The sequence below is a fragment of the Salmo salar genome, chromosome ssa05, assembly GCF_905237065.1.
Source record: "Salmo salar chromosome ssa05, Ssal_v3.1, whole genome shotgun sequence".
In the NCBI taxonomy this organism is placed as follows: domain Eukaryota; kingdom Metazoa; phylum Chordata; class Actinopteri; order Salmoniformes; family Salmonidae; genus Salmo; species Salmo salar.
The window spans coordinates 71,066,325-71,080,365 of record NC_059446.1 but is presented as its reverse complement, the minus strand read 5'-3'; the positions used below and the strand labels follow the sequence as shown (position 1 = coordinate 71,080,365).

The 14,041-nt window shown below is 43.8% G+C and overlaps 1 protein-coding gene and 1 long non-coding RNA gene across 4 annotated transcripts in view; both read left to right on the top strand.

The window, feature by feature from the left end:
* The window catches only part of LOC106589065 (glutamate receptor ionotropic, kainate 5), a 170,642-nt gene extending 167,024 nt beyond the window's left edge, over window positions 1-3,618 (top strand). For 2 of the 3 annotated variants that reach the window (XM_045718718.1, XM_045718719.1), the window contains 3 exons: window positions 351-479; window positions 745-911; window positions 2,197-3,618. In XM_045718718.1, coding sequence (XP_045574674.1) covers window positions 351-479; window positions 745-911; window positions 2,197-2,823 — 923 coding nt within the window. In that variant the 3' untranslated portion in view covers window positions 2,824-3,618. The remainder of the gene's footprint in view (window positions 1-350; window positions 480-744; window positions 912-2,196) is intronic. The other variant, XM_045718720.1, reaches the window with a different exon arrangement.
* A 2,559-nt stretch (window positions 3,619-6,177) lies between these two features.
* On the top strand, window positions 6,178-7,290 carry LOC123743256 (uncharacterized). The gene is made up of 3 exons (XR_006770063.1): window positions 6,178-6,435; window positions 6,639-6,921; window positions 7,017-7,290. It is a non-coding gene; the product is annotated as an uncharacterized lncRNA (long non-coding RNA).
* Window positions 7,291-14,041: the final 6,751 nt, after the last annotated feature.

Sequence of the window (14,041 nt, the reverse complement as noted above, 5' to 3'; positions counted from 1 at the left end):
GGAGGACAGAGGGATGGAGGGGGGAGGTATGGGGGAGAGATGGATGGAGGGAGGGATGGATGGAGGATGGCATGTGGGGAGAAATGGGAGAGAGGGATGGAGGGAGGGATGTATGGGGGAGAGATGGATGGGAAAGAGGAGAGATGGAGAGATGGGAAAGAGAGAATAAGAGATTGGGTGAGAATGGTAGTGAAATGGAGGGAGGATGGGAGACAGGGAGAGACGGGGGAGTGGTACAACCCACAACATCTGGATGAGAAGGGGAGGAGACCATAAGCCTTTTAATTCCTCTTCCTCTCCATCTTTAATCCCCTCTTTCTCCTCCTCCCTCTTTCCTTTCGTCCTCCTAGGCTCTCCGTTCAGAGAGGAGATCACTATGGCCATCCTGCACCTGCAGGAGAACAACAGGCTGGAGATCCTGAAGAGGAGGTGGTGGGAGGGAGGACAGTGCCCTAAAGAAGAGGACCACAGAGCCAAGGGTCAGTACACTACTCTGTTTCCAGTGTCTTTACAGCTCTGTATCTCAACTGATGTCTGAGTGTTCTGAATGTACGAATGTACTGTAAAATGGGAGATTACCAGGGTCTGTGGTTTTGTGCGTGTAACTGTTCTTGTGTCATATCAGGGGCATATTGATGGTACTGTGTGTGTGTGTGTGTGTGTGTGTGTGTGTGTGTGTGTGTGTGTGTGTGTGTGTGTGTGTGTGTGTGTGTGTGTATTAACCATCATGTCTCTCCTCAACAGGTCTTGGCATGGAGAACATCGGGGGTATCTTCGTGGTGTTGATCTGTGGCCTCATCATTGCTGTGTTCGTGGCCATCATGGAGTTTGTGTGGTCGACGCGCTGCTCTTCAGAGACAGACGAGGTACGCCCTCCCTCCTGCCCTCGCCAACACCACAGACCCACCCCAGTAGGTCCCCATGGCAACACACCAACCCTGACTCCCCATCCTCTGCAGCGTGTGTGTGTTTGTTGGGCCGCCTCTGGAACTGTGTGTGTGTGTTCGTCGGGCTGCTTCTAGCACCATTTGTGTGTGTGTATGTTAATCAGTGTGTGTCTAGTCTGTGTGTTTCACTGTTGGGTTTGCTATGTATTGTGCATGGGTGATGAGGGTGGCTATTTTTACACCTGAACCTCAAATGAAGCAGGACAGATTTCTCCTGTGAACAGATCAGGGTCCAGTCACATGTTGTGATGTTGTGTGAACGTACCTGTGTTGGCATGCTATAGTATTAGCGTTGGTGAATGATCGCGGGAGGGTATTTTGACTGTGATCAGAAAGTGTTGATGTTTAGTACAGGGTATGGATAAGCCAATATTGTGATGCCAATATTTGCTTGCATAAGAAGCCGTGTGTAATGATTTCCCTGGCATTAAATGTCACGATCTATCTTCTTTTACATGCCTCACATGCTGGTACTCTTCGTTTCCATTCTTGGATCACTCATCTCTCTGTGTGTCTGCCACACCTGTCATTCTGTCAATCAGTGTCTGTTTTCTGATAATGAATACTGTTTCTGTTTGTGTAAGAGTATTATTCATCATTGTTATGATTTTGTAGATTAGAATATTCCATAATGTCTATGTCTATGTGTCCTTGTTGGTGCATTTTGTTGGAACTTTTTGTGCAAGTGTGTGATGCTGTTGGAATGTTAAGAGGTGTGTGTGTGTGTCTGTTTGGGTGTGTTTGAGTTGTTTGTCTTCATGCAACTCAGTTTGCGGGCCTGCCTGTTTGTTCATAGTTCATTATGTACCATTATATATTATATATAATGTGTAATGAACACAATTTGTTCTGCTCAGTTGGTTATTTGTATGGATTGTATTAACTCTCTCTGCTCTTTGGATATTCTCCAACCTCTATCCATCTCTACATCTCCCCTCATTATCTCCAAATCATTTCTATTCATTACCACTTTCATTGCCATCCCCCCATTTCTACCTTTCTATCCCCTCATTCGGTTCTCCTCTCCTCCTACCATCTCTTTTACTCCACCTCCACCCTGTTTCTGCTTTCCTTCTCTTTTTTGCTTCCCCTCGCCTTCCTACTCTCCCCCTCCCTACTCTCCCCCCTCTATCTCTCTACCTTTGCCTTCCCTCTTTTTCCTCCGTCTGTCTACTTTGCTTTTGTGGCCCCCTATCTCTCCCTATGCTCCTCTTCCTGTCGTCCCTCTCTCTCTCCTCTGTCCTCTCAGGTGTCTGTCTGTCAGGAGATGCTCACCGAGTTCCGAAACGCCGTCTCCTGTAAGAAGAGTTCCCGTTCCCGTCGTCGCCGCCCCCTGGGCAACTCCGCGGCCCTCCGCCACCCCACCCGCATCGCCCTGGGGGCCCAGCGGCCACTCCGCCTCGTACGGGAGATGCGACTAAGCAACGGCAAGCTCTACAGTGGCTCGGGACCCTTGACTGGGGGAGCAGGGGGGCCAGGAGGGGGTGCAGGGGCTGGGGGAGGTCCCTCAGACATGGGCCCCGGGCCTCAGCGACTCCTGGAGGACCCTCTGGGGGCCAACACCACCCCTCCTCACCCGCCCCAGCCGCAGGCCCCTGTGGCGCTCCCTCGCAGCTGCACGCACGTCAGGATCTGCCACGAGTGCAGGAGGATCCAGAGCCTGAGGTCAGGGATGGGGTCCACGAGGATCCCCCCCTCATCTGCACCCTTGCCCCGCCTGCCCCCTCCTCCTGCCCCCTCCTCCTCCAACACAGACAGCGAGGGGGGAGGGGGGTCCAGCCCCCGGCAGCTCCCCCAGAGCACCCCTGCACCCTGCCTACCCATACCACCCCCACAGAGCAGCATCGACACAGACCTTCTGGGGAAGCAGGACTAAGACTGACGAACTAGGAGGGGCTAGAGGGTATATGGGGGCAAGTTAATGGTGACTTAACTGATGTTTTGAGCTGCTCAGTGACACACTATTCTGTGACCCTCTGTACATTGGCCTCCAGGAGGGAACTACAGGGAGAGAAGGAGGGAGAAAGAGAGAGAATTAGAGGGCTCAAAGACGTTGTGAGACGTTGTGAGATGTGTGATGAAGCAATGGAAAGGATGTATTTGCACAGATACCAAAAGACACACCCATACAGAAGGAGAAAGAAGGAGAGACTTCCTTTGCTCTCCAGCACTCTGCCCAGCTGGTTCTGATATTAGCCCAGTCTGTTCACAGAACCATGCTCCACTATGTTCTGGCTTTGTGATTTACTTGAAGCTGGCTGCTCGGTTCTTATCTTGACTTACCAGTGGACCAATCAGGACTGAGCTACACTGGATAAAGCAGTCAGGTAGCGCACATAATTTGATGCCAGACCTACTGGTTTCTCTGTTGGTCTCTCTCTGTTCTCTCCACTCTCTCTCTCCATCTCTCTCTCTCTTTCCCTTTCCATGGTACCACAGACTCTCATCTAGAGTTGGCCAGCTCTTCCGCTCTGGACGGTGACCACTGGAGGAGGAGCCCACATCGATCCTGGAGGACCTTTAATCTATGTAACATACAACAACTGAAGACTTTAAAACTGACTCAGAGAATGATATGATTTTCCAGATTTTTTTGTTGTTGTCTTTGTCGTTTGGTTACCATTGTTCTAAGTGGAAGTTACAGAAAAATAAAGACTATGTATGTGACTAATGTGGTGGATCACGACACACTATGAAGAAAAGACTCCCCTGAGGTTCACTGTGTGGATGAGGTGTTTTGTCCATCTGTGGACCCCGTAGCTGCTTTTGAAACGACATTGAAGAAAGTGGATTTGGCTGGAAATGAGTTGCAACAAAGTCAGATATGCATAATATAATTGCTGAGTGCGTGTGTGTGTGTGTGTGTGTGTGTGTGTGTGTGTGTGTGTGTGTGTGTGTGTGTGTGTGTGTGTGTGTGTGTGTGTGTGTGTGTGTGTGTGTGTGTGTGTGTGTGTGTGTGTGTGTGTGTGTGTGTGCGTGTGTGCGTGCGTGCGTGCGTGCGTGCGTGCGTGTGTGCACGCGCAGAGGTCTGTAAGTGAGAGAAACAAATGATCATACCATTTCAGTGTAAGTATATGATAATCAGAGGCTTTGCGATGTGAAATGACTTGTTATCCTGGAGAATACTTGCCAAGCCTTTTCTCCTCTTTACCTCTGTTCATAGCACAGAGAGAGATGAAGAGGAGAGAGAGAGGAAGAGGAGAGAGGAAGAGGAGAGAGAGAGAAAAAGGAGAGAGCAATGGAGAGAGGAAGAAGAGAGAGATGAAGAGGTGTGAGAGAAAGACAAAAAATAGGAACGCAACAGTGAGGAACAGAGAGATAAAGGAGGACTGTATCAGAATGACAAATCCCTAATTGAACTACTTCCATAATGAGATCTCTCCTGATCTGGTAATTCTGGGCAGCATCTTGCTGGGGGCTTGGCTCTGCTGCCGGGAGGCTGGGACTAAAGCTTCCCTGCTCTACATCCCGTTGAACTGGCTGTCTGCAGCACAGACGCCTGCCAGAGCTCCACACAGAGCTCCACACCACCCTGAGCCCTCTCATTACAGCCTGTGGAGCTTTAGATCTGGTAATTATTCCCCTTTAATAACTAATAGCCACACAATGACTACGGAGGAGACTGAGGTCATGGTTTAATGTTATAAAAGTATGACGGGGAATACTGTTACAGGGTTCAAGCCTTTCTGAGGATTTCTGCTGCCTCTCTCACATATACACCACAGATCATCACACACACACACACACACATAACCATGCAACCTAAGAAATACATAATTATTTCTGTGTTCTTCTATTGAACCCACAGTGCAGCAGTGAGCCAGACACACACAGCTGCATAGGTCACCACATAGTCTGTGATCTTCCTCTAGTCTCAACTCAATGCTGTGAAACCACTGGATGGCTTTGTTCCAATACACTTCATTGGCCACCTTTCCTCATCTCCTTTCCTACACAACAATTGATCTTACAGGGATAGACAGGTGAAAGCACTGGTGCATCTCTAACCTGTCCTTTCACCTATTAGTGGTGAAGAAGGAAAGGAGATAAGAAAAGGAAGACCTTTGAGTATTGGGACGCATAACAATGTCAGGGGGAGGGAAGGAGGGGTAGCCAAAGTTAATCAGAGGGGTGTCTGTGAGGGGAGAGAGTTTACTCAACAACAAAAACTTTTCTGTTCTCTCTGTTATTTTTTCATATTTCTATACTAGTGCTAAATGGGTTATTAAAAGAATGACGTTGAATATTATGAATACATTTGTATTATTATTATTGTTCCTATTGAAGTACGGATTTATAGGAGGTTGCTGCTGTTTTGGGGAGATGGGTGGGTGGGGGGAGGGTGTGGGGCAGGGGTGGGTTGATAGAGGTAAGAGGTGACGGGTATGTCCTCTCCATAGCAACCACCTGGTGTTAAAGCCTATAGACACACTAACTCGTTTGGAATAAAAAAATATTCAAACTGTCCAAGCTGGCATGATGTATCGTCTGTTCCTGCAGTGTTAAAGTGTGTGTCTGTGTGCATGTGCAATACGTGGGCACTTGTGTGTTTGTCTGTGTGTGCACGTGTGTGTCTGACAATTTGTCTTTTATTGTATGTTTCTCAGTTTCAGGCTGAGCACCTAATTATTTTGTGGTATCCATCTTAGCTGGGTCTTTCCACTGATAGTGTCTTTTGGGTAGTTTAATAACTATTGATTTCACTACATTTTAACATTCTGTCATAAAGAGCACATGTTCACCTTCATAACAAACATGTTTTATCTCCAGAGGTTAAAATAAGAAAAATGACCATAAAAGGTGACAATTAAAGTAACAGGGTTGAATGTTATAGGTTTGACGATTTCATCTTACAGTTTTTTACAATTGCTAACACACTAAAATGACATGCACAGCACACTTATTTAAACTGACACACAGAGAGCAAAACCTCTTCTCAAGTCTCCAAAAGTCTAAACACATTTTCTGCTTTACACACATTTTGCAATTCAAAATGGCACTTTTTAAATCCACTGCACACGGTTCTCTGCATAAGACACAACAATCTGACATAAAGTCACATGTTTGCCATTTCAAAATACTGCCATTCAAAATGACACTACATGAGCTAATTGGCCAATACATGTGCCACCTGGCCAAACACCTCAATGGTTAATGGTTACCACTTCAATCAGGAAGTAAGCACTATGAAAAGACCACAGGTGAGCACCTTTTGTTTTACAACAACAATGGAAGCCGTTGCAGAGTGAGGAAGAGGAAGAGGGAGGGTGAGAATGAGAGGGGGAGGAAGAGTGAGAGGTAGGGGTAGAGCTGGTAGAGGAGTTCATGGCCAAAGAAGACAACAACTTTCAAATGAAATCAGAGCAACCTTAGTTGATCATGTCATCAACCATGGGCTGACAATGCGAGAGGCTGGACAGAGAGTGCAGCCCAACTTGAGCCGTTTTACTGTCGCCTGTGTCATCCGGACATTTAGACTGGAGTACAGGTATGTAACCAACATTTCTTTCACACTATGTAGTACACCCCATGTCATAGTGTATCAGTTGGGTGACACCTGTTTACTTCATGAACGGCTGATGTCATACACTAACTGCACAAATTTCCTGTAGAATTTACTCTAGTGTGGGGGAAATATCTTTAGGCTGCATTGTCCAAGCCCTATATTTTTGTTTTTTTGTTTTTCTAAAGGACTGAGAGACGCAACCATGGTGGAGGAAGGGGCCAAATGTTCACCGGGTTAAAGGAAGCTGCCATTGTAAAATTGGTTTTGGAAAATAATGAAATCAGATTACGAGAAATTCAAAGCCACATCATCCAAGACAACACCATATTCAACAACATTCAACGAGTCAGTCTGTTCACATTGACTCGCATTCTCAAGCGAAACCAAATCAGAATGAAACAACTTTATAAGGTGCCGTTTGAGAGAAACTCTCAAAGAAACAAAGAGTTCAGACGAGCATATGTGGATGTAAGTACAATATTGACTGCAGTACACTACACGCAACATTGTTTCCCGGTGTACTGGATAACACCATATTGACTGCTTTTGTTCTTTGTTTTCAGGGAGTACTGGAAATGGATGCTCATGCAATCCCACATGAGTTCATCTTTATAGATGAGGCTGGGTTCAACCTAGCAAAGACCAGAAGAAGGGGGAGAAACGTCATTGGCCACAGAGCCATTATAGATGTTCCTGGCCAACGTGGTGGGAACATCACAATGTGCACTGCCATCTCCAATACGCATGGTGTCCTCCACCGTCATGCCAACCTTGGACCATACAACACAGCCCATATTCTCACATTTCTGGACAGACTCCACAACATTCTCATACCACCAGAGCGCATGAATGATGCAGACCATCAAAGAACCCGGTACTTTGTAGTATGGGACAACGTGAGCTTTCATCGTGCAGCCCCAGTCCAAAACTGGTTTGCTGACCACGCACCATTTCTCGTGCAATACCTCCCACAATACTCATCATTTCTGAACCCCATAGAAGAGTTATTTTCGGCATGGCGGTGGAACGTATACGACCGGCAGCCCTTTGTGCGCATGCCTCTTGTGCAGGCTATGGAAGAGGCATGTGATGAGATTGATGTGGGTGCGATTCAGGGATGGATAAGGCACTCAAGGCGCTTCTTCCCTCGATGTCTGGCAAGGGAAGATATTGCCTGTGATGTGGACGAGGCTGCCTAATGATGCTGCCTAATTATTTTTCTTGACTCTTTTTTTTTTTTTAAATATATATTTTTTCTGCACATTTTTTCTGAAATTTTCTTTTTCAGTTGACTGTTTTTTTGTGAGCATATTTTTGTTCAGTCCAATGTAAATATATCTGCTGTGCATATGTTGCACTGACTTGTTTGGTGAAAAATGTAAAATAAAATCTTTCAACAGCATGTGTGTGTATCTGCAAATATTTCTGTGCATCTGAAGAATTTTCAACAATTTGAACTATTTTAGTATTATGGTAAAGCATAGTAAAGATGAGAGTGCTTTTCATTATGCCCAACAGTGTGTAATTGGTTAGACAAAAATCTGGTAATATGAATGAAGTGTGTGCCATTTCGTGCAAACGTTTGATTTTGATAATGCTATATGTAGTTTTGGTTGCAGTGCTTCATTTTGCAGGATATATGAGGTATTTTGCAGTTTGGGTGTGTGGTTTTGTGAATTGTGTTAAGTATTTTGATAAAACCAGCCTAGTTTGCAAAATTGTGTTTTAGCAATTGGGAAAAATGAAAATAGCATGTGCAGGAGAGGTAAGAAAAAAAATGTGAGAGGCTTGTAGGCACCTCCCTCTTTCAAATGTTTATAAAAGATAACCATACAAAAATGTATCTAACATTTTTAAGACAGATTAGTGCTAAAATGACCGTCTGTTCAATTACTTGAATTCCATTTAGTTAGTTCTCTAGAGGGAAATCAAATAACTCACGAGAGAAATCAAGTCAAGAACAATGTGGGACGCTGGGTTGAAGGGAGTTGTAGTTTTCAATAAGCAAATATTCAACCTTGTTCAGCGCAGAAACTTGGTAATTAACTACAATGACCCTAATCCATTGCACCTGTTGTTTCCAGCTCAGAGACTGTCACTTGTTGCCATTACCACAAAGTTATAAAACCCTCCCTATTTCTACAATTTCTCTTCATAAAATGTGATTTTAAACCTTACCTTAACCACACTGCTAACCTTATGCCTAACCCTCACTTTATGACCAAAAAGCAAATTTTTGTTTTCATGAATTTGTACAACATAGCCAATTTTGACTTTGTCGCTGTGCTATCTCATGGAAACTCACAGAGACTTATACCGTTTTAAGCCTGCTACATTTTTATTTTTATTAACTAGGCAAGTCAGTTAAGAACAAATTCTTATTTACAATGACAGCCTACCACCGGCCAAATCCAGACAATGCTGGGCCAATTGTGCACCGCCCTATGGGACTCCCAATCACGGCCAGATGTGACACAGCCTGGATTCGTACCAGGGGTAGTACTAGTGACACCTCTTGCACTGAGATGCAGTGCCTTAGACTGCTGCGCCACTCGGGAGCCGTTAGATACGCACCGATCACATGAGAGAGGAATGTACACAACACAATGACTAGAGGGATAGAGAAAATTGGTGAAAGTATGCTTTATCTAATTTGAAGAACTAGTAAAATGATTTCAGCTCTGGAGCTGATATTGCTTGAGCAAAGATGAGATGATGACTTTAAGGAATGAAAAACAATATAGTCATTAAATAAATACTAAGTAATATACACAACTGAAATATTTTATTATTTCATAGTAATTTTCATAGTAATGTTTCATGAACTGAAATAAAAGAGCCCAGAAATGTTCCATACGCACAAAAAGCTTATTTCTTTCAAATTTTATGAACCAATTTGTTTATATCTCTGTTAGTGAGCATTTCTCCTTTGCCAAGAAAATCCATTTACCTGGCAGGTGTGGCATATCAACGTTGATTAAACAGTATAGTCATTACACAGGTGCACCTTATGCAGTTCTGTCACACAACACAATGGCACAGATGTCTCAAGTTTTGAGGGAGCGTGAAATTGGCATGCTGACTGCAGGAATGTCCACTTGAGCTGTTGCCAGAGAATTGAATGTTCATTCTCTACCATAAGCCGCCTACAATGTCATTTTATAGAATTTGGCTGTACGTCCAACCGGCCTCACAACAGCAAACTACGTGTAACCTCTCCAGCCCAGGACCACCACATCCAGATAAAATATTGAATTTGGCCTTTACCATTATAGCCCATAGAAACACTGAAACACACATTGAATAACATACAGTATTAATAGTTGGCAAAAAGACAGTCAAAAAACAAATAATGAGGAATAATGTTTTGATGTGTCTGTCCTATATTCAGACCCCATGACTTTTTCCACATTTTGTTACATTACAGCCTTATTCTAAACTAAATTAAATTACTTTTTCCCCTCCTCAATCTACATACAATACACCATAATGACATCGCGAAAACAGGTTTTTAGAAATGTTTGCAAATGTCTATATATAAAAAAATTATTTACATAAGTATTCAGAACCTTCGCTATGAGACTCGAAATTGAGCTCAGGACAGGTGTATCCTGTTTCCATTGATCATCCTTGACATGTTTCTACAACTTGATTGGTAAATTCAATTGATTGGACTTGATTTGGAAAGGCACACACCTGTCTATATACAGTTGAAGTCTGAAGTTAACATACACTTAGGTTGGAATCATTAAAACTTGTTTTTCAACCACTCCATACATTTCTTGTTAACAAACTATAGTTTTCGCAAGTCGGTTAGGACATCTATTTTGTGCATGACCCAAGTAATTTTTCCAACAATTGTTTACAGACATATTATTTCACTTATAATTCACTGTATCACTATTCCAGAGGGCCAGAAGTTTACATACACTAAGTTGACTGTGCCTTTAAACAGCTTGGAAATGATGTAATTTGAGTCAATTGGAGGTGTACCTGTGGATGTATTTCAAGGTCTACCTTCAAACTCAGTGTGTCTTTGCTTGACATCATGGGAAAATCAAAAGAAATAAGTCAAGACCTCAGGAAAAAAAATGTAGACCTCGACAAGTCTGGTTCATACTTGGGAGAAATTTCCAAATGCCTGAAGGTACCACGTTTATCTGTACAAACAATAGTACGCAAGTATAAACACCATGGGACCACGCAGTCGTCATACCGCTCAGGAAGGAGACGTGTTCTGTCTCTTAGATATGAACGTACTTTGGTGCGAAAAGTGCAAATCAATCCCAGAACAACAGCAAAGGAACTTGTGAAGATGCTGGAGGAAACAGGTACAAAAGTATCTATATCCACAGTAAAACGAGTCCTATATCGACATAACCTGAAAGGCCGCTCAGCAAGGAAGAAGCCACTGCTCCAAAACCTCCATAAAAAGCCAGATTATGGTTTACAACTGCACATCGGAACAAAGATCGTACTTTTCTGAGAAATGTCCTCTGGTCTGATGAAACAAAAATAGAACTGTTTGGCCATAATGACATCGTTATGTTTGGAGGAAAAAGGGGGAGGCTTGCAATCCAAAGAACTGTAAGGCTGTCGTGAGAGAGAGTAGACCAAAGTGTAGCGGAGTTAGTGTTCATCATTGAATATTTAATCACAGAAAGAACACTATACAAACAAAACAAGAAAACTGACAGCCAAACAGTCCTGTCAGGTGCAAACACTAACAGAAACAACTACCCACAAAACCCAAAGGAAAAACATGCTCCTTATGTGTGACTCCCAATCAGCAACAACGAGCTTCAGCTGTGCCTGATTGGGAGCCACACACGGCCCAAAACAAAGAAATACAAAAACATAGAAAAAGGAACATAGAACGCCCACCCAATGTAACACCCTGGCCTAACCAAAATAAAGAACATAAACCCCTCTCTATGGCCAGGGCGTTACAAGAACACCATCCCAACCGTGAAGCACGGGGGTGGCAGCATCATGTTGTGGGGGTGCTTTGCTGCAGGAGGGACTAGTGCACTTCACAAAATAGTTGGAATCATGAGGGAGGAACATTATGTGGATATATTGAAGCAACATCTCAAGACATCAGTCAGGAAGTTAAAGCTTGGTCACAAATGGGTCTTCCAAATGGACAATGACCCCAAGCATACTTCCAAAGTTGTGGCAAAATGGCTTAGGGACAACAAAGTCAAGGTATTGGAGTTGCCATCACAAAGCACTGACCTCAATCCTATAGAACATTTGTGGGCAGAACTGAAAAAGCGTGTGCGAGTAAGGAGGCCTTCAAACCTGACTCAGTTACACCAGCTCTGTCAGGAGGAATGGGCCAAAATTCACCCAACTTATTGTGGGAAGCTTGTGGAAGGCTACCCGAAACGTTTGACCAAAGTTAAACAATTTAAAGGCAATGCTACCAAATAGTACTTGAGTGTATGTAAACTTCTGACCCACTGGAAATGTGATGAAAGAAATAAAAGCTGAAATAAATAATTCTCTCAACTATTATTCTGATGTTTCACATTCTTAAAATAAAGTGGTGATCCTATCTGACATAAGACAGGGAATTTTTACTAGGATTACATTTCAGGAATTGCGAAAAACTGAGTTTAAATGTATTTGGCAAAGGTGTATGTAAACTTCCGACTTCAACTGTAAGTTCCCTACAGTTGACAGTGCATGTCAGAGCAAAAACCAAGCAATGAGCTCAAAGGAATTGTCCGTATAGCTCTGAGATAGGAATGTGTCGCGGTACAGATCTGGGGAAGGGTAGCAAAAAAAATCTGCAGCATTGAAGGTCACCAAGAACACAGTGGCCTCAATCTTAAATGGAAGAAGTTTGGAACCACCAAGACTCTTCCTAGAGCTGGCTGCCTGGCCAAACTGAGCAATCAGGGAAGAAGGGCCTTGGTCAGGGAGGTGACCAAGAACTCGATGGTCATTCTGACAGAGCTCCAGAGTTCCTCTGGACATGGGAGAACCTTCCAGAAGGACAACCATCTCTGCAGCACTCCACCAATCAGGTCTTTATGGTAGAGGGGCCAGACAGAAGCCACTCCTCAGTAAAAGGCACATGAAAGCCCACTTGGAGTTTGCCAAAAGGCACCTAAAGGACTCTCAGACCATGAGAAACAAGATTCTCTGGTCTGATGAAACCAAGATTGAACTCTTTGGCCTGAATGCCAAGCGTCATGTCTGGAGGAAACCTGGCACCATCACTACGGTGAAGAATGGCGGTGGCAGCATCATGCTGTGGGGATGTTTTTCAGCGATAGGGACTGGTAGACTAGTCAGGATTGAGGAAAAGATGAATGGAGCAAAGTACAGAGAGATCCTTGATGAAAACCTGCTCGAGAGTGCTCAGAACCTCAGACTGGGGCGAAGGTTCACCTTCCAACAGGACAAAGACCCTAAGCACACAGCCAAGACAACGCAGGAGTGGCTTCGGGATAAGTCTCTGAATGTCCTTGATTGGCCTAGCCAGAGCTCGGACTTGAACCCGATCTAACATCTCTGGAGAGACCTGAAAATAGCTGTGCAGCGACGCTCCCCATCCAACCTGACAGAGCTTAAGAGGATCTGCAGAGAAGAATGGGAGAAATTCCCCAAATACAGGTGTGCCAAGCTTGTAGGTTCATACCATAGAAGTCTGGAGGCTGTAATCGCTGCCAAAGGTGTTTCAACAAAGTACTGATTAATGGGTCTGAATATTTATGCACATGTGATATTTCCATTTTGCAAAATTTTTTATAAAAAACTGTTTTTGCTTTCTCATTATGGGGTATTGTGTGTAGATTGATGAGAAAAAACAAAACAATTTAATCAATTTTAGAATAAGGACTTGACAAAAAGTGAAGGGGTCTGAACATTTTCCGAATGCAATGTATTAGAAAGCTCAGGATTTTTTTGTTTTTGTTGACACCCCTTATTTTTGGGGGGCACAAAACTACCTCCATACTTCCACTCATTCGTATGGGTCCTGTGACACGTGTGGTAGTCATAGCAAAACAGAGAACACCATCGTGTTTGTGAGAGTCTCCCTTTCCATAGAGTGGTCATAATAGTTTGTAGGTCAAACCGTTTGGACGCTACAGATGTTTCGTGAGAAGACCAATTTTCGGGATGTCTCATGGTCTGACAAACACCACTGTAACTCCAAATAACACTGTAACTAAGGCACCTTCGATTGCAGATGCAGAAAGCCAACATAGGCGGATGCGGTGGATTGAGACACAGCCTGATGGATTTTAAAGGGATTTTTTTATTATGTTACTTAGATTGACACACGGGTGCATCAACAGACTCTTAAGGATAAGGTAGTGAGACTACTTTCTGGAAGACAATGCCATGCTGACTCACATGCTTTCCAATTTGTGGGTTGGGCTAAGGCTTAAGAGGGTGTGAACTATGCTGAATGGGTGTAAACAAAGAAGAGCTCTCTAGGTCTGAAAATCTCATAAAAATCTTTCAAAGGGAATTTTCCCATACTTGTCTCCAAAGTGGGAGAACAAGTTTATCACCTTTTAAAGCAAAATAACTTTCCAATGTTTCCTCCAACTACAGTGTATGATATACT